This window comes from Rhinoderma darwinii, chromosome 6, assembly GCF_050947455.1.
Source record: "Rhinoderma darwinii isolate aRhiDar2 chromosome 6, aRhiDar2.hap1, whole genome shotgun sequence".
Taxonomy (NCBI): Eukaryota; Metazoa; Chordata; class Amphibia; order Anura; family Rhinodermatidae; genus Rhinoderma; species Rhinoderma darwinii.
In genome coordinates this window covers 84,069,929-84,091,424 of record NC_134692.1, presented here as the reverse complement: position 1 = coordinate 84,091,424, position 21,496 = coordinate 84,069,929, and the positions used below count along the sequence as shown (strand labels likewise).

The window sequence follows — 21,496 nt, the reverse complement described above, 5'->3', positions numbered from 1 at the left end:
CGAGATCTAATCAGCTTAATTTTCTGATTACGGAGTGTAGTATCTTCACATAATTTATATCGAACTGCTGAAAAACCCTCATTGTAAGGAATGTTGGTGTAGAGGCTTTTGATTTCTACTGTACATAATATAGTGTGTTCATGAATAGCGACGTTAGAGATTTGGTTTAGAAAATCAGTAGTATCTTGTAAACAATTTGGTAACCTAGCAACCATTTTTTGAAGAAAGGAATCAACGTAGATAGCAGAGGTTGAAGAATAGAATGAATACCAGAGGCGATCGGTCTTCCTGGATGTTTATCAATATTTGTATGCACCTTTGCTAGAAGGTAAAACACAGGAACTTGGGAGTGTTTGTTAATTAAAGCAGTTTTCAAGTCTTGGTCTATAATTTCTAATAGAGCAGCATGTCTCATTGCGCTCCTGAGAATACACAAATTCAGCAGCATAATATGTGCTGCATGGTAGCTGCTCAAACTAATACACGCAATTAACAAATACCCCTGAGGACGTTCCCCTGTGGTTTAGAGGGTTGCAGAAACGCGTTGGGAGATTGCTCTAAATTGCTTACTTGTGGCAAACAGACCACATTTATTATTTTTGCTAGTTCTCTGTCCATGTTTCAATTGGTGCACATAGTATCGGTGCATGTGGAACATTCATATTGGACTGAGCTACTTTGTATCGTTGCGGCAAACGGACGAGTGGTGTATATCACTACTCCTGTCGGGTGTTGTATCGACACTAAGGTGTACCATTCATCATCTTATTCTTACACCTGATCATGGAACTGTGTCTCTGTTTTGCCAAACGCCTATTCACAGTATTAATTGGCATGAGTGCCCTATTTTAGATACTACTTAATAAAGACATTTTAAACGTTTATTTAGGCAGGACTTCATATATTTCAATATTAAACGTACACTAATTATCTTGTTACCATTGGAATTTATTAATTGAACAGGTTGTGGTCTCACATTCCTATTGTGCCCATCTCAACGGCACATTACACCCCTATGTATTTAAGGCCTATTTATTCATTTGCACAAAGAATGAAAGGGGTTCATACCATTTATGAGAATGTTCAAATCCAGTATAGGTGCAATTCGTTTACAGCGAGTAACACGTTGAATGGCTTGGTTGTCATGGAAACCTGGTCTAAAACGGTGTATGTTGGTGAGGCCAAGAATGAAGGACTTGTAAGCTTCTATTGGCTAATACAGGTCATGTGATATGGGGGAAGGTCCTTGATGTGGAAGCCAGTTAACTTTTGTGAATGTCGAGAACGGTAGGTCCAAGAGTGCTGAAACCCAGTGTAAGCCTTCGGTAGCATGCGATTTACTTATGTGGCAAATTTGGTGCAGATTGGTCCAGTCGTTTGGCCGTGCATAAAGTACAGACAAAAGAAAATAATTTTCATATATAGAGAAGTTTGTGGTATATGATAGTGTTTAATTCAGACAGCCATTCATATTAAAGAAGCAGAATATTTGGCTAGAAATGCAGCTATTCAAAGTACAACGGTTTGACCTTTTATTAAACAGACCTACATAAAACGGATGAAACAAAGCAACAAAATCTAAGGAATGTACAAAGAGAATCTGAAAATTACTAAATAATTATGTAAAAAGCATGATTAAGAATTAGACACTTGCTAAAGCTTAGATCCACTTTTCAGGCCATGCTTCACTGATCTTGCACCAACTTGAAGTTCTGTTGAAAAACATTGAAAAAAAAAAAAAAAAAAAAAAAAGTTTCTATTGCTCTTTAGAACATTCCTCCTCCTCCCATGCCACCCATTCCACCCATTCCACCCATGCCAGCATCCTTTTCTTCTTTCGGAATTTCCGTAATTACAGCTTCTGCTGTTGTTAACAGTGATGCTACACCAGCTGCATCCATTAAAGCAGTCCTTACAACCTAAAGCATAAAAAGTAAAAATAAAAATATTAAGTCCTTTTGACGTGTTAACAGAACTCAAGCTTGAGAAGTATAGTATCACACGATTAAACCAGTTTACTAGCAACAATGATGCCCTATGTTAAAAAGGTCTAGTCACAGGTATCTAAAAACACTCAATTTCAAGGTGTCTTAATTTAATACATAGCACATTTTGTTGCAGTGCCCTGAACAGAAGTTTGCGCCAAGGATTTGCCCTTTCCTCTATCGGATGTCTGCTTGATTGGTACAAAGCAGATAAAAGGCGCAGAGTACACAAACGTTCATACAATGTATATAAAAACATGGAAAACTACAGGAGTCCTCTGGAAAGGTACCCAATCTAAGGCTTCATTCACACGACCGTGCCCGTAATTACAACCCGTACTTACATTATAAAAGTATAGGCGCACGGTGCGAAAAATAAAAAAAAAACTAGGACATGTCCTATTTTTTACGGCAGGTTTGTACGGCACGAACACCCTCCTGTAGACATATGGGAAGGTGACAGTCAGCCATAGAAATCAATGGGCCCATAATTACGGGCGATTTTACGGTCATGTGCATGGGGCCTAAAGTTGTATTTTTTTTACTCAGTTTGTAAAGGTGTATTGTTCAAACAATAAACAGATTTCTTTGTATAATTTGTTAGAGGCGAGAGCGCGAGAAAGAGCGCGAGCAAGAGCGCGAGCAAGAGCGCGAGCAAGAGCGCGAGCAAGAGCGCGAGCAAGAGCGCGAGAAAGAGCGCGAGAAAGAGCGCGAGAAAGAGCGCGAGAAAGAGCGCGAGAAAGAGCGCGAGAAAGAGCGCGAGAAAGAGCGCGAGAAAGAGCGCGAGAAAGAGCGCGAGAAAGAGCGCGAGAAAGAGCGCGAGAAAGAGCGCGAGAAAGAGCGCGAGAAAGAGCGCGAGAAAGAGCGCGAGAAAGAGCGCGAGAGAAAGAGCGCGAGAAAGAGCGCGAGAGAAAGAGCGCGAGAGAAAGAGCGAGAGAGAAAGAGAGAGAGAGAAAGAGAGAGAGAGAAAGAGAGAGAGAGAAAGAGAGAGAAAGAGAGAGAAAGAGAGAGAAAGAGAGAGAAAGAGAGAGAAAGAGAGAGAAAGAAAGAAAGAGAGAAAGAGCGAAAGAAAGAAAGAAAGAAAGAGAGAGAAAGAGAGAAAGAAAGAGAGAGAAAGAAAGAAAGAAAGAGAGAAAGAAAGAAAGAAAGAAAGAAAGAGAGAAAGAAAGAAAGAAAGAAAGAGAGAAAGAAAGAGAGAGAAAGAGAGAAAGATAGAGAGAGAAAGAGAGAAAGAAAGAGAGAGAAAGAAAGAAAGAGAGAAAGAAAGAAAGAGAGAAAGATAGAGAGAGAAAGAGAAAGAAAGAGAGAGAAAGAAAGAAAGAGAAAGAAAGAAAGAGAGAAAGAAAGAAAGAAAGAAAGAGAAAGAGAGAGAAAGAAAGAGAGAGAGAGAGAAAGAGATATATATATTGTTGGTATTTTTTTCATTATGCTCTTTGGATCCTTCTGAAAGAAGCCCCTTATCTTAAGGCCCAGTTCAGTGTTTTTGTGCTGCTTGATGCAAAAACACGTCGGAATCCGCACCATAAAACATCCGAAACCGCCTCCCTTTGATTTCAATGGGAGGATTTTTTTTTCCCAGAGCGGGAAAAAAAGCGGCATGTCCTTTCTTGCCACGGTTCCGCTTCAGACCTCCCATTGAAAATAAATGGGATGCAGAAAAACCACAGCATGAAAGCACAGGCAGGTCGAAATCTGCCTCAACATTTCTGAAGGAATTTTGAGGCAGATTTGTTTTCAGCTTGCAAAATACTTTGTGTGAACTAGCCCTAAATGATCCTACATATATATCAATTGTTATCCTTCATTAATAGAGAATATACAATGCAAAGTTTTGCCCTTAACTGGCTTTTGTGTTGACAACTTTAGAACTTTGAAAAATGAATCTATATTCTGAAACATATCAGGCATATTCTGATACGTAAGCTGTCCCAGCTGTGGGCTATTTCATTCTAGCGATTTGTAATTATGTCTTTTGGCAAACCTTCTAATCATGTCAGAAGTAAAAAGGTAAACTTGAACTTCACTGAAAAGGTTTGCAGCTGTTGCTCAGTTTGCAACAACATTATCTATGTGGAGATGATCCCACCCAAGTGCGATCCAGCATTGAGTCATAGTTTATTTCCCCAATTAGATCAGAAAGATTAAACTAGAATGGCTCCTAAAAACAGTTCGCCACCTTTGGTGTACCCAAAAAAAATACTGCATTTATCGTTCAAGCTTTCATTTATGTATATGAAATATATTGCTGTGGAGAGCCATTTTATTAAAGTACACCATGTCATAAGGGATCAACATAGTCCAGAAATGTATACTTTTTACCTTTGTGGGGTCAATGATTCCTTTTTCTACCATATTAACATATTCCCCAAGCATAGCATCATATCCAATTTCAGGAGGGCTCTGCAGAATCTTTTCAACCACCAACGATCCTTCTACACCTGCATTCATTGCAATAGTCATAGCAGGAATCTTCAGGGTTTTCCTAACTATTTCAATTCCTGTAACAAACAAAAAATAAAAAAGTTTAAAAAGAAAATTGACTGATTGAGAAGGCTTACTTAGACAAAATAACCAACAGGCTTGTTATAAGCTTTGCAATTTGAGTATTTTGTATACAAGACGGACGTCTCCAAATTACAGTGACATTTTTACTTCACAGGAGAGCAACCTCATTAGCACCATCATAATGAACTAAATAGCCTAATAAGGCCAAAACACTGTGCTCTTTACAATTAAACAGTCGGAGGTGAAATGGGTTTGCAAATCACACTGTACAGTCCAGTCACCTTTCAGAAAGGGGCAGAGTCTTTTTCACCTGATTGACAAATCATTTTATATGCCATAAACGATCTTCTATTTTATATGTACAGTTTTAAAGGCCAGCCTATGGTTTTGTTTCTAGAAATTACCATTCTGATGGTTAATTTTCATGGTCCATGTTGATTAACCATTTCCCATCGCTAATATGCATATTTACGTCAGGAAAGGGCATTTAAAGATGGCGCCCGCTCAGCAGCAGAGCGGGCGCCATAGCCGCCGGGTCTCTGCTGTGTTACACATTACGATCAGAAGCATTTCTGATCGCAAGCATTTAACCCCTCAGATGCCGGTGATCACATCCGACCCTTTCACTTCGGGGCCGGTCACCGGCTCACGCACGGCAAAATCACGGGAGCTGGTGTACTCCTATAGTAACTGGGAGCCATGTGAATGCTCCCGGCCCTGCTAAAGGAAGATTGCTAATGATACCTGCCAATAGCAATTCACAAATTTTGCCATAGACTGCAATATCACAATATTGCAGTGTATGGCATAAGCGATCTAACGATCGCAGGTTCAAGCGCCACTAGGGGATAGAAAGATAAAAAATAAAAAAAATCACACCCCTTTCCCCAGATCACATATATATATATATAAAAAAAAAAAAACACATTAGGTATCCCCGTGTCCGAAAACGCCCAAACTTTAAAAAAAAACATTTATCCAATATGGTTAACGTCTTAATGGGGGAAAAAAAAAAAAAAAAAAAAGGTAAAAATGGCCGAATAGCAGTTTTGCCACCCACAAAAAAATGTAATTAAAAGCGATCGAAATGCCAGACATTCCCCCAAATGGTATTAATAAAAACGACATCTTTCCACATACAAAAAGACGCCCTACACAGCTCTGTCCATAAAATATAAAAATGTTATGGGGGTCACAATATGACAATGCTAATTTTTTTTAAACTTTTAAATAGGTACTAAAACAAACCTAAATGTATCAATTTGGTCGACTGCGCTGTGGATTCAGTCGAAAAAACGGAAACCTGCCGGTACGGTGACAAGCAGAAACCGTTATCAATGTTTCCATCACCATTGATATCAATGGTGATGCAAATGAAAGCGGTGGTTTCCGTTTGACTTTCCGTTGCGTTTCCGTTCCACGACTGAAACATCAGACGGAACCCCTGAACGGAAAGTGAACGGAGATGTGAACCGGCCCTTAAGGTACACATATTACTAAATGCATGGTGTGACACAATCTGCTTTTGGGCCCCGTTTCCAGATGCGAACCCTCACTATAACTTAAAAATCTGGACCCTGGACAACTAGTATAAGGGACGGGAGTTGTCCATTCATATTTTTAGGATACTCGCTCATTCCTTGATCAATACATGGTTTTATGAATACTCATACTGTACATTACAAAAACTGAGTCGCACATTTTTAATGTTTGCGTAATGGGCGCAAGATTACAAAGGATATATTACCAACACTGGTGTAATACTATTTCGTTCTGAAATTTTCTATCGAGGGCTAGCACAGAAATATCGGAAAGCTTTGTCTGCCAAAAAGGGGCCTGTGTATAAAGATTTTTTTTCATACCACCTGATACTGGCGGCAACTGGTAGGACGAGGAGTCAAAATCTGGCAGAAAAAAGTAGAAACAACTGCCTCTACCAGTGCAAGGGGGGAAAAAAAAAAAAGGAAGTAACAGGCCGTGCCACAGATAAAACTTAACAAATATGCCAGAAAGTCCCTCAGAGGATCAAAAAAACAAAGTCAAAATAAGAGATAAATGGGCTAAATATTGTTTCAACAAAAAGAGGAATAAAACCCCAGAAAAGGAGTAGGAGTAGCAGCAAATCCCCTTTCCAAACGCCACCCACATCTTTGAAAGAGATGGATATTATGGAAAATTTAGCCATAGAAGGTAATGATCAAGAATATCCAATACAAGAGATCCTTAAAGGGGTTTTCCCATGAGGAATATTTATGACATATCCACAGGATATATCAAATGTCAGATAGATGCGGGTCCCACCTCTCAGACCCGCACCTATCTCTAGAACAGAACCCACTAAACACCGTTCTAGCTTTTTCTGTTCTTGGTGTCTCCGGGCCACTTCCTGGTTACATGGGCGGGAGTTACGAAAACAGGGCAAATAGGAAAGGTGGTGGTGTATGTCTGTATCTGAGAAGTGAAATGAAGGGGAGTGTGAAAGGGACATTAGAGGGTGAAGATTGTGAGGAGGTTGAAACCTTGAGGGTGGAATTACAAAGGGAGGTAAACACTGAAAAAATTACTTTTGGTGTAATCTATAAACCCCCTAATATAACTGAGGAGATGGAAGTTCAGCTATATAAACAGATGGAGTGGACAGCACAGGCTGGTACTGTAGTGATAATGGGAGATTTTAATTACCGGGATATTAATTGGTGTCATGGTTCGACTTCAAATGCAAAGGGGAGAAATTTCCTCAACCTGTTGCAGGAAAATGTTATGGGCCAGTTTGTGGAAGACCCGACTGAGGTTAAGCTCTGTTGAACCTGGTCATTTCTGATAATGCAGAGCTTGTTGGATACGTCCATGTTCGTGAAAACCTCGGTAACAGGGATCATAATATAGTTATATTTTACATATACTGTAAAAAACAAACAGACTGGGAGGGCAAAAACACTTAATTTTAAGAAGGCCAATTTCCCCAGGATGAAGGCTGCAATTCAGGATATAGGCTGGGAAGAACTAATGTCAAATAATGGTACAAATGATAAATGGGAGATTTTCAAATCTACTTTGGGTAATTATAGTGCAAAATTAATTCCTATAGGTAACAAGTATAAAATTAAACCCCACATGGCTTACACCTTCTGTAAAAAGGGCAATACATGACAAAAAAAAGGGCATTTTAAAAATACAAATCTGAGGGTACAGCTATAGCCTTTGAAAATTATAAAGTGCTTAATAAAATTTGTAAAAAAGGTAATAACATCAGCAAAAATACAAAATGAAAGGCAGGTGGCCAAGGATAGTAAAACAAATCCTAAAAAATGTTTCAAGTATATAAATGCAAAAAAGCCAAGGTCTGAATATGTGGGACCCCTAGATGGTGGTAGTGGGGAGTTGGTCACAGGGGATCAAGAGAAGGCAGAGTTACTAAATGGGTTCTTCAGCTCTGTATATACAACAGAAGAAAGAGCAGCTGATGTAGCCGGTGCCAGTGCTGTTAATATATCAGTTGATATACTGAATTGGATGAATGTAGATATGGTCCAAGCTAAATTAAACAAAATAAATGTACACAAAGGCCCAGGACCAGATGGGTTACACCCTAGAGTTCTTAAGGAGCTTAGTTCAGTTATTTCTGTCCCCCTCTTCATAATATTTAGAGATTCTCTAGTGACTGGTATAGTGCCAAGGGACTGGCGCAGGGCAAATGTGGTGCCTATTTTCAAAAAGGGCTCTAGGTCTTCCCCGGGTAATTATAGACCAGTAAGTTTAACATCCATTGTGGGGAAAAGGTTTAAGGGGCTATTGAGGGACTATATACAGAATTATGTGACAAATAGTATTACAAGTGACAGCCAGCACAGTTTTACTAAGGAGAGAAGCTGTCAAACCAACCGGATTTGTTTTTATGAAGAGGTGAGCAGAAGCCTAGACAGAGGGGCCGCTGTGGATATGTTTTCAGACTTTGCAAAGGCATTTGACACTGTCCCTCATAGACAGCTAATGGGTAAATTAAGGACTATAGGTTTAGAAAGTATTGTTTGTAATTGGATTGAGAATTGGCCCAAGGACTGTATCCAGAGAGTTGTGGTAAATGATTCCTACCCTGAATGGTCCCCGGTTATAAGTGGTGTACCACAGGGTTCAGTGCTGGGACAACAATTATTCAACTTATTTATTAATGATAGGGAGGATGGGATTAATAGCACTATTTCTACTTTTGCAGATGACACCATGCTATGTAGTAATGTTCAGTCTATGGAGGAGGTTCGTGAATTGTAACCGGATTTAAACAAACTGAGTGTTTGGACGTCCACTTGGCAAATTAGGTTTAATGTAGATAAATGTAAAGTTATGCACCTGGGTACGAACAACCTGCATATGTCCTAGGGGGATATACACTGGGGGAGTCACTTGTTGAGAAGGATCTGGGTGTACTTGTAAATCATAAACTAAATAACAGCATGCAATGTCAATCAGCTGCTTCAAGGGCCAGCAAGATATTGTTTTGTATTAAAAGAGGCATGGACTCGCGGGACAGGGATAGAATATTACCACTTTTTACAAAGCATTAGTGAGGCCTCATCTAGAACATGCAGTTCAGTACTGGGCTCCAGTTCATAGAAAGGATGCCCTGGAGTTAGAAACAAATACAAAGAAGAGCAACGAAGCTAATAAGGGGCATAGAGGTTATGAGGAAAGATTACAAGAACTAAACCTATTTAGCATTGAAAAAAAGACGACTAAGGGGGGACATGATTAACTTCTAGAAATATATTAATGGCACATACAAAAAATATGGTGAAATCCTGTTCCATGTAAAAACCCCTCAAAAAACAAGGGGCCACTCCCTCCGTCTGGAGAAAAAAAGTTCAACCTGCAGAGACGACAAGCCTTCTTTACTATGAGAACTGTGAATCTATGGAATAGTCTACCGAAGGAGCTGGTTACAGCAGGGACAGTAGATGGCTTTAAAAAAGGCTTAGATAATTTCCTAGAACAAAAAAATATAAGCTCCTATGTGTAGAAATGTTTTACTTCCCCTTTCCCATCCCTTGGTTGAACTTGGACATGTGTTTTTTTTCAACCATACGAACTATGTAACTCCCATAGTAGTGAATGGCAGTTACAAAAGCAGTGTTGCATGCGAGCTACTCTGTTTCTGTAACTACCATTCAGTTCTATGGGACAGTATTTCAGCAAGCTACACGGTTTTCGTAACTCCCGACCATATAACCTTTTTCATGGTCGGAATTCACCGGTTTCAGCTACAACACAGAGCGGCAGAACGGGGTTTAGGGACCCCCATTCTAAAGATAGGTGCAGGTCCCAGAGGTGGACATGGGGAGAAGGCCAAAAACCTAACACTCAAAAGGGGAACAGAAGGTATGTCCATTGTCCGCCCTTCTGTTTGCTCTAGTAGAAGAGCCACTGGCAGTAGCTACAAGGAAATATGTAGGGCTAAAGGTATTTATACATAAGAACTTATCAGAAAAAACAATGCTTTATGCGGATGACATTTTGCTGATATTAGAAGACACTAGGAATTCTCTGTATGTATAGGTCGTCACCATTTTTGGGTTTTTCATGAATAAAATAAATAATAAATAAAAGTAGGTAAAAAAACACTATTATGCCCCTGGATAATCAATCGGTGGTAGACCACCCCCCCTTCTCAGTGTCCCAGGCCTTGAAGTATCTTAGCATAGAGACATCTAAAGATCCCCAGGATTATCGGTGATTAAATGAACTACAAAAAATTTGATTTCAAATAAAGTACTCGTCTAAAAACCCTATTTCTATGGCCGGAAGAACCATAAATAAATTTTCTTGCAACAACTAATGTATGTAAGTTCGGTTTGGATTAAGAAGATATATGGATTCAAAAGAACTCAACAATTTCAAGACCTTTTGTAGCTGTTAGAGAATATTGTTCCCACCCAGACACTGTCCATCCAATGACCACAAAATATACCTGGTAAATGTAGATGGTATACACTGATCTTATTCAGTGATGTTTACCCATCGAGTTGTCAGTATGCCCAGAGACCATTTGGTCATAGATCCTTAACTACTCCCTAAATAGAATTTCAACGGTCCTCAATACAGGAAGGAGCCACTGTAAACTTAATGTGAAAGCAGCTGGGCATACTAGGAATAGGTATACCCACACTGTACAGATGGACATTGTAAGGTATATGGGTGGTCTTAGGGAGGCGTAAATGGAGCGGCCGGAGTAAACTCAGAGCTAGGAGCATTTTAGACCACGTGAAGCTCTGGGGCTCTCTTTTCCTGCCACCCCTGGACGATCAGCACTTATCAGGAACAGGCCATGTTACATTGTGTGTGTGCTTTCTGGGTATGTATATAAATATAAAGTAGAATACCATCACAGCAAACGTTGTGTGGGTACATATAGATATTCTAGGAATCCCTTATGTGGATTATAGAGGAGTAGATTAGATATATCGATAACCATCTAGAGCTACCGCACCCCATCTAGAGCTACCTATATACAGTGGATATAAAACGTTTACACACCCCTGTTAATATGCCAGTTTTTTTAAAATCAATCCAATTTTATTGATCCGAACACAGAAATAAAATAACACATTGACATTCACATTTAAATTTTCCAGCATCGTATACAATAATTACAACATATCAGAAAAACCCCAACATCCCCCCCCCCCTCTCCCGCACAGCCCCCATCATATCTCCACCTATTATTTCTAGTACCGTTCCTGGCCAGAGCTCATTTCTCTTATCAAGTTTCCCCACCACCCCTTCTTTGCTCCCAACTCTATCACCTCCAGTTCCTCAGACGACTCTTGCCCTTAGTCTACTCAGTTCAGGTGACAGCACCTCAGGACAGGCCAACCATCTGCTCCATTGTTTATCAAATTTTCCTTCCGTGCCCCTTTTCGAATATATCTTATGCTCCATCAGGATATTATAATTCAATATTCCTACAATTTCCCTCATCCCTGGTGGCTCCGCGTCCAGCCAGTGTTTAGCAATGCATTTCCTCGTTTGATATAATATTTTTGCAATTGCCAGACTTGCCATTCTGTCACTCTCCAATTCTCCCACCGCTTCCAACAACATAACTTTAGGGTCTGCCGCCAATTCCCGACCATACACCTGCTTTATCAGATCCAGTACTTCCCCCCCCCATAGGGTCCTCAGATGACCAAAACTTATGTAATATGTCCGCCTTCTACTCCGTGCACCTAGGACATTTAGCATCCGCTCTAATACCCATCTGTTTTAATACCCACGGGGTGCGGTACACTCTATGTATCAGGAAGAGTTGGGATCTCCTCTGTGCGAGTGATAAGTGACATGTGGACGCTAATATCTCCTCCCACTCCTCTTCAGTCAATGTACCGACATCCTGTTCCCATTTCGCTTTTACCAGCACCATCGGGTTTCCCAGGTGTAAGGACAGTAAGCTCCTGTACGCCATTGAGATCAGGCCTTTGGTCATGTCAGCCCGTCCCACATACTCTAAGACCCCAAGAGCACAAACCGTCAGGTCCACCACATGCGCCTGTAGGGCATGACGAATCTGCAAATATTGGTAAAACATATTGTGCTCCAGTGGAAATAGGTCTTTCAACTGCTGAAATGATCTCAGCACGTTATCATACAGGTGTTGTAGTCGCATAACCCCTGCCAACTCCCATTTTTGCATGCCCTCTAATTGGTATAATTCCCACAGGACTGGATTATGCCATAGGGGAGTATATTTGGTACACATTCCCACTCCCAGGATCTGTTTGCATTGCCACCATATTTTATGTATCAGGAGTAATGTTGGTTTAGCACTCGCCAATCTCTTAAAGGTATGCGCTTCCAGACCCTCTAGTGGGTTGAGTCCTCCCCCCAAATATGACAATAAACGTGCGCTAGAGCCCCATGTCTCCGTGTCCTCCCACCCCTTAAACTGTTGGCTCTGGGCAGCCAGGTAATATATCCAGGCATTTGGCAGCGCGACCCCTCCTTCGTCTTTAGGCAATTGCAATTTCTCCAATTTAATCCTTGGAACCCCTTTTTTCCAGACCAGATCCCGAAAGAGATTGTGCAATCGTCTGAACCAGTGCTTAGGTATCCATACTGGGGAGTTATGAAGGATATATAAAACTTGAGGCATAAGGATCATCTTGATTAGGTTAGTCCTCCCCAGAGCAGAGAGCGGGAGCCTGTTCCAGGCGTCCACCTTATGTTTCACCTTGGGCAGCAGTGGTAAAACATTCAAAGACATAGTCTTGAACCCTAGCCGTCACCTTAACACCTAGGTACGTAAATTCAGAGACTATCGGAATTTGGGGTCCCACTCCAGTATCTACAATATTCACCGTGTCAAGTGGCATCAGAGCAGACTTGGTCCAGTTAATATTTAATCCCGAGAACTCCCTAAACCTTGTGATCGAGTCCATTACTACCTCGAGAGTGTTCTCAGTGTCCGTCATATATATTAAAATATCGTCGGCATAGTGTGAAATTTTCTCCTCCATTACCCCATATTGCAAGCCTCTTATGCGCTCCTCCTGTCTTATGAGGCACGCCAGTGGCACTACCGCCAAGGCGAACAGCAATGGTGACAGTGGGCACCCCTGGCGCGTACCCCGGGCCAGCGAAAATCTCTCGGACAATGCACCATTCACCCGTATGCGGGCTGTAGGGGCCACATACAGCAACTGTACCCACTTCACGAAGTTAGGGCCAAATCCCACCTTTTCTATTACTCGCCATAAGTACGCCCATTCTACACAAACGCTTTCGCGGCATCTAACGTTGGCACAGCCCTCCCTCCTTGATCATCCGGTGTCGCCTGAAGAGTTAGAAACAGCCGCCTGAGGTGGACAGCCATCGATTTGGAGGGCATGAACTCCGATTGATCTTCATGCACAACATGCTGTACCACCCTATTCAGCCGCAGCGCCAATATCTTTGCCAAAATCTTAACATCCGATGTCAGCAAGGATATTGGTCTGTAGGACTCCGGTAATTGACTGTCTTTCCCCTCTTTTGGGAGAACCACTATTGTCGCCTCATATAGGGAGTCTGGTAGTTTACCTCTGTCAAAGCTATCCTGCAAAGTACTCAAGTAGTGTGGCGCTAACTCCGTCCCATATTCCTTATAGATTTCCCCTGGTAACCCATCTGGACCTGGAGCTTTCTCATTTGCCATATCCCTTATCGCCTGTTTCAGCTCCTCCAGTTAAATAGGTGCCTCCAAGCTTTCACGGTCCTCCCGGCCCAAGGTAGGCAACTTAATGTTTCCCAGATACTCGTCCAATTGCGGTGTGTTGTAATGCACTTTGGATGTGTATAGGTCAATATAAAACCGCTGAAATATTTGCAAGATTTGCCCCGTGTCTGTCTCCACCCTCCCCCCTAAGACCATGAATGAAATTATTACTCCCATGCGGCTTTGCCATCCTAGCGAGTAGCCTCCCCGCCGTTTCCCCTTCTTCATAGTATTTCTGTTTAAGGAATAAGCGTTTATTATCCGCCATTGCTAGTTGGTGGTTTTTCAACAACGTCTGTGCCTCCACCCAATGTCTAAGTGTCTCCTCGGACCCCTCTTCTACATGTCTCCATTCTGTTTCGGTCACCCAATCCTCTAGACTTTCTCCCAATTGCCTAGATTTAGTTTTTATTCGTTTAATATGTTGAATGAATACTCCTCTCAACCATGCTTTCATGGCGTCCCATAACACCCCTCGCGGCACTGACTCAGTATTAAAATGGAAATATTCTTTTATCAAGTCCCGTATTTCCCCGCCATCTATCAATTTTAGCCAAGACGCATTCAGCTTCCAAATCCCGGGGTTCCTGGTAGGCCTTTCACCCACTTCCAGCGTCTCCGCCATCGGAGAGTGGTCTGACAACGCTCTCTGTAGATATTCAATTTGCGCTATGTACGGCACTGCTGAAGCTGAGCATGCTACTAAGTCTATTCGTTAAAGAGACTGAAACGTGGACGATGCCCACGAGTACTGCCTCACCCCTGGATGTTTATTTCTCCAAATATCCTGCAAACCCAATTCCTCCATTAATATTCCAAAGGCAGTCAGGTCACCCCTTTGCCCCCCCCCCTCCCCTATGGAACCTATCCAACCTTCAGACATCACTGCATTAAAATCCCCCATCACGATTAGCGGTACCTCAGGCCACCTGGAGAGTTTCTCCGTAACTCGTTTAAGTACAATGCTGGAATAAGGCGGAGGGATATACAACACTACTAGAATACACTCCCAGTGATATATAGTACAGTGCACTCCGACATACCTCCCCTCCTCATCCAAGAAAGACGAATGACAAACAAAGGGAAGACTCCTGTGTATCAGCAAACTCACCCCCCTAGAATAAGTCGTATGAAAGGAGTGAAACCCATGTGCGATCCACACTCTCTGCAATAAGGACACAGATTCTCTAGTCAGATGCAATTCTTGCAGCCCCACTATCAGGGCATTTTGCTGTTTAACCCAGTTAAAGATTGCCTGTCGTTTCCTAGCTTCCCGTATTCCCCGGACATTCCAGGATAGAGATTTAACCCATCCCATCAGGCGCCGTATCTTTAAGAAATCTGTTACTACTCCAGCCTGCTCCAGTCAAGATATTAGGCCATGCGTTCCCTCCCTCCCCCCCTAACAAAACCTCCCCTCCGAAAAGGGTCAGAGCGACATGTACGGTCTCTCCTATCCAGCAGAAACGCACCATAGTGCGAACTTTCGACATGCCCTATTGGCATCTCCCTTTGAACCATTTAACTTTCTCACCACTTCCAGTGAGCGCTGGCTCCCACTGCTATTCGTATGTAATAAACAATCCCACACAATCAGCAGAATTTACAGATACATTAGGTACCCAGTAACGATCCCACAATATCATCGCCATCAAGTGCGGCAACTCTGTTAAAAGGATACCACCCTGCTGTGTTTCAGACAAGGGTGTTCACACACCGTAGAACTGCATAAGAACATATAATGTACTACAGTCCCGCAACCGCCAACATGGCTCCAGACTTCACCGCCCAGGCGGGCTTTCACGCATCTTCTCCAGCCGGTCTCCGCAGCCTCTCTGGGGTTCTCAAAGAATGAAGCAGTCCCAAATGCAAGCACCCGCAATTTAGCCGGATACATAATGGAGTATGGTATGGACAAGTTCCTCAGACGCTTCTTTACGTCTCAATATTGCAGCCGCTTCTTCTGTACTTCCGCAGAGAAATCCAGATAAAAGGATATTTTAGCGCCATTGATGGAGATATCCTGCCGTTCCCTTGCCTTCCTCAGTATCTTATCTCTGTCCTTGTAATGTAACAGCTTCACTAAGACCGGTCTCAGGGGTCTCCCCGGTGGTCCCGGTCTGGTAGGTACTCTGTGCACCCTTTCAACAGCATATAAAGGAGCTGCTCCAGCAGCCATTTTTCAAAGAACTCATCCGAGTTATTGCCTTCCGATTTTTCCGGCACTCCTACCAAACGCACGTTGTTCCTGCGTAACCGATTTTCCAAATCATCCGCCTTAGCCTGCAGGGCTACCACCGCCAAGGACTGAGACTGCACATCACGTCTGAGCTCCGGCAGAACATCTTCCACTTCAGACACTCTCCCCTCAACAACTGTGGTTCTGCCACTTTCTGTAAATCATTGCGTAACAGCAAAATATCTTCCTTCAGGCTTCCCACCTGCTGGTCAGCATAGATAAGATCGAGGAATTCTGCTTCACCGCAGCAAGTATGTCTGTGAGGGAAGGCTCCTTCACCTGGTCTCTCCTGTGGTGCGTTCTGCCTCCATCTTCCTCACCACGCCTGTCCCGCCGCTGACTACCCAGCTCTTCCTCCTCCTCACTCACCGTGTCCTCTCCCAGCACGGAGTATCTGGAGCCCGAGGCCATGCTGTCTGCCTTCCCACTGCTAGCCACCGGCGTCTTGCCTGCTGCAGATCCGCTCGCACGAGGGGTTCTTGCAAATCTCTCCAGCCTGTCTGCTGTTTCAGACCGCATGTGTCTGCTCCTGCATTCAGTCTCCTCGGCGCCATCTTGTCTTCTCGTCCCCGGACTCGCCGGCGGCGTTTTTTGTTTCTTAGATCGGGTCATTGCAGCTGTGCTAAGCGGTATCGACTCCTCCAGCTTCCAGGTCGGTGAATATTACCGGGTAAAACAGGGATAATCAGTACTTTCAGGATGGACACAGCGGGAGCTCCAGCCACACACGTCCTCTTACATCTGCTGCTAGGCCACGCCCTCTAATATGCCAGGTTTTAGTCAAGTAAAAAAATTAGTACAAGATGAATCATTTCAGAACTTTTTCCACCTTTAATGTGACCCATAATCTGTACAATTCCATTGAAAAAACAAACAAATCATCTAGAGGGGAAAAATAAAAACAATAAAACTACAATAATGTGGTTGCAGAAGTGTGAACACCCTCTTATAATTGGGGATGTGGTTGTGTTCAGAATTAGCCTATCACATTTAAACTCATGTTAAATAGAAGGCAGTACACAGCTGCCATTATTTAAAGCGATTAACACCATATAAAAGTTCAGCTCCTCTATTAGGATTTTCCTGACATTTTCTTTGTTGAATGACAGCAAAAGCCTTGGTCGGTAAAGAGCTTAGAACACATCAAAGGAATCGGATTGTTGAAAGATATCAGCCAGGCGAAGGGTACCAAAGAATTTCCAGGGCATTAGATATACCATGTAAAAACAGAGTGAAGATGGTCATCAAGAAGAAGTCGATAACATTTGACACAACAGTGACGTTACCAAGAACGGGACGTCCCCCAAAACTTGATGAAAAGACAAGCTGAAAATTGGTCCAGGAGGCTACCAAGGGACATACAGTAACATTAAAGGAGCAGCATGACTTTCTAGCGGGTACTGCTTTGTGCAGTGCACGTGACGACAATCTCCCGTATTCTTCATATGTCTGGGCTGTGGGGTAGGGTGGCAAGACGGAAGCCTTTTCTAACAAAGAAAAACATCCAAGCCCGGCTATGTTTTACAAAGACCTACATCAAATCTGCCAAAAGTATGTGGGAAAACGTGTTATGGTCTGATGAGACCAAGGTTGAACTTTTTGGCCAGGATTCCAAAAGTTATGTTTTCCTAAACTCCACATCACCAAAAGAACACCATACCCACAGTGAATAGTGGAGGCAGCATTATACTTTGGGGCAGTTTTTCTGCAGCTGGAACTGGGGCTTTAGTCAAGAGGGAATTATGAACAGTTCCAAATATCAATCAATATGGACACAAAACCTGCAGGACTCTGCTAAAAAACCAAAAATTCATTTCACTGATCAGCACTACGACCCAAAGCATACATCCAAATCAACAAAAGAATGGCTTCACCAGAAGATCCAAGATTTGGAATAGCCCAGACCTGAATCCCATTGAAAATCTGCGGGGTGACCTGAAAGACTGTAAACAGGAGATGCCCTCGCAACCTGACAGATTTGGTGCACTTTGCAATTGTCGCCCACTCTAACTTGCAAAAGTCAAGATGTGCCATGCTGATAGACTTCTACCCAGAAAAACTGAATACGGTCAAAGTCAAAAGGTAATTCAACAAAGTATTAGTTTAACCCCTTCCCGACATATATGGATAAGTCATGGAAAGCTAGTGCTTCCCGCATTTTGCCGTATCCATACGACAAATGCATGCCACCGGCTCAGAAGCTGAGCCGATGCCATCATCGTCGGATGTCAGCATTGCAGCTGACATCCGGCTCTAAAGGCAGGGAACGAAATTAGCTTCGATCCCCGCCATTAACCCCTTAAATGCAGCGGTCAAAAGCGATCGCTGCATTTAAGTTGTTTGCAGCTCATCGGAACCGGTTCCGGTGGCTGCAATGGCAACTGGAGGCCTAATACTGGCCTCCCGGTCTGCCTAGCACAGAAGCCATTCAAGACCCCCCCGGCAGCGGAGCATAAACGGCTTACATAGCCGTCGGCAAGATGGCGCCGGCTCAGGAGCTGAGCCGGCGTTACAGCAGACATCCACCTGTAAGGGCAGGAGCCGGAGCTAGCTCCGATCCTTTCCATTAACCCCTTAGATGCAGTGATCGAAAGCGATTGCTGCATCTTAGCGGTTGCTAGCAGATCGCCAGCTCTGACAGGCAATTAGGACTGGCGACTGCTGCTATGGCAACAGGAGACCCAATGGTCTCCTGTTCTGCCATTACGGAAGCCGATAAGGCCCCGCCAGGAGGAGAAGCCTAATCGGCTTGCTATCAGTGAATAACTGACAGATCTAATACATTGCATAGGTAGTGCAATGTATTACAAAAAAAAAAATATCTGACAGTTGGATCTTCAAGTGCCTTAGTGGGACTTGTAAAAGTGTAAATGTATATTAAAAAAAAAAAAAAAGTTAAAAAAGAACAAGTTTGAAAAAAAGTTTGAAGTAATAAAAGTATAGTAGGTATGATACCTTTATTTGCGAAGCATAAAAGTTCTATATGCGGCTTTCAGAGCACAGAGGCCCCTTTCTTCAGGCAAGTTTACAAATGAATGATTGAGAATAAAAACACAATTAAGATGTTACACAAAGACAATTCGTACATGAGGTGATACATCATTAAGATAAGCCGGGGCAACAAAACTGAGGTCATAGGGGTGATGACTTAGGAGTAAAGGGATCGGGATGTGACGTGTGTCCATGTAGTGGCACATAAATCCAGGTGTTAGATTTAGGCCTTGTGTCAGTGACTGGAATTTTATCATTAGCTTGAATTCCCAAATTTTTCTCTCCGTTTTTAAAAGGACCCTTCTGAATTAGGACCTTTAAATCTGCCAAACTGATCAGGTCCTGAGAAATGTTTTCCCACGGGTGTATCCAGCTCCTGTTTTATTGTAAGTCTGTGGAGATTCCTCCTGGTTTGTAGTTTTTGTATGGTTTCACCAATGTAGATTCCTTTATCCATGCACCTTGTACACAGGATCACATACACTACATTGGAGGATGTACAGGAGAATGTGCCAGTGATTTTATAGTCCTGCTGCGTGTTTGGTATGTGGATGGTGTTTGATGACAAGATGTTGGTACAGGTCTTGCATTTTCTACTGTTGCAAGTAAAAGTGCCAGTGTCTGATGGTGATGAGAGGGCACTTCTGACCAGGAGATTACTTGTGCAAGGAGAGGTAAATCTGAGAATATTTCCTTCAGTTTATTTTCTTTGTTAAATATAGGTTGGGGATCAGCAGCAATTTTCCTCAAGATGTTCATTTGGGGGTTGTATGTGACCACTAGGGGCACCCCGCTGTTGTCTTGCTTCTTTTTGTACTTCAACAAGAATTCCAAGATGCAATTTTCTGCTCTGTAGATCTGATCATCTATAATTCGTGGATGGTATCCTTGTTGTAAGAACGTATTCCTCAGTGATAGCAGGTGTGGTTTTCGGTCTTCACTGTGTGAACAGATCCATATGTAGCGCAGAGCCTGGCTGTAGATGATGGATTTCTTTAGGTGTCTCGGATGGAAGCTGTTCCATCTCAGATATTCTGGACGGCCTGTAGATTTATGGTAGATAGTTGCTTGTATGGTATTGCTTCTCATGTATATGGTCATGTCCAGGAAATGTATTTGAGATTCTAAGTAGTTGACAGTGAGTTTGATGGTAGAATGGAACTTGTTGAAGTTTTTATGGAAAGAAAGCAGTTCATGTTCAGAGCCTGTCCAGATCATTAGCAGGTCATCAATGTACCGGAAATATGCTAGAGGTTTAGTTGCGCAGGTTGATAAAAACTCTTCCTCTAGTTTGGCCATGAACAGGTTAGCATATTGTAGTGACATTTTGCTACTCATAGCGCTTCCCATACATTGCAGATATCGGTATTTGTCAAATAAAAAATAATTGTGATGGAGTACGAATCGGATGAGTTGTAGGGCTGGCTCTGTCACTAGATTGTTCTTTTGAAGAACGTGTTGGCATGCGGCTATGCCATCCTCATGGGGGATGTTAGAATACTCCACATCCATAGTTTCCAATATTGTTCCCTCTGGTAGTGGACCTAGAGCTGAGAGTTTGCAGACGACGTCTGTGGTGTCCTGGACATAACTGGGTGTGCACCTCACCGAGGGCTTTAGAAGATTTTCCACCCAGCCAGAAATATTCTCAGTTAAAGTCCCAACACTTGAAATGATTGGTCTCCCTGGATTGCCTTCTTTATGTATTTTAGATAACATGTAGAATGTACCCATTGTGGGATTGTCCAGTATAAGGTCCTATAGGTTTTATAGGTACCATTTTTGGATACATGCGACTTTTTGATCACTCTTTATTCCAATATTTGTAGGGCAAAGTGACCAAAAAACTGAAATTCTGGTATAGTTTTTTAAAAAAGTTTTTTACACTGTTCCCCGTATGCAATAAACATTTTTATAGCTCAGGCAGTTACGGTCGCGGCGATCCCAAATACGTATGGTTTATTTTTTCAATAATAAAGGACTTGATAAGGGGAAAGGGCGATTGTGTTTTATTTTATTACTTAGTACAGTAAAAAATAGGGGTGATTGGTTGTGGTCTGTCTTGTTGAGGGATAAATATGCAAAATATGGGTTAGTATTTGATTTAATTTGGATCTCTGATCATTTTTACGGTTTCAGCTGTACCCCTTATCCAGTGATTATGTATTCATGCACTGGTCATTTTTTGAGGTGTAATTATGTACAGTGTCTTTCCATATACATACGATAGGGCGGTATAGTATATAGATATTTAATGTGATGCATTGTGATCCCTCATACCACTACCACATTTTTATTGTATGTTTTATACTTTGTGTGATTGCTGATCTATGTTTTTATAATATATTCAAATAAAGGTATTTTTTGATACATAGGATAGTGCTAGATTTGTACTATTGGCGATTTATATTCTGGATCTATTGTGTCTATATATGTCCTTATAGGTATTCTACTTCTAGCGTCGATATATATGGACGTTTATTGTTGAAACAGGTTTTCTGTTTGACATGGAACTTCTCGTTATTATGGATT

General features: G+C 42.3%; 1 protein-coding gene across 1 annotated transcript in view; it reads right to left on the bottom strand.

Annotated features, from left to right (window-relative positions):
* Window positions 1-1,430: 1,430 nt before the first annotated feature.
* Window positions 1,431-21,496, bottom strand: part of HSPD1 (heat shock protein family D (Hsp60) member 1) — a 170,587-nt gene continuing 150,521 nt past the window's right edge. The window contains exons 11-12 of the mRNA XM_075829996.1: window positions 4,305-4,483; window positions 1,431-1,919 (exon numbers count right to left, since the gene is read on the bottom strand). Of these exons, the coding sequence (XP_075686111.1) occupies window positions 1,767-1,919; window positions 4,305-4,483 (332 nt within the window). The 3' untranslated portion in view covers window positions 1,431-1,766. The remainder of the gene's footprint in view (window positions 1,920-4,304; window positions 4,484-21,496) is intronic.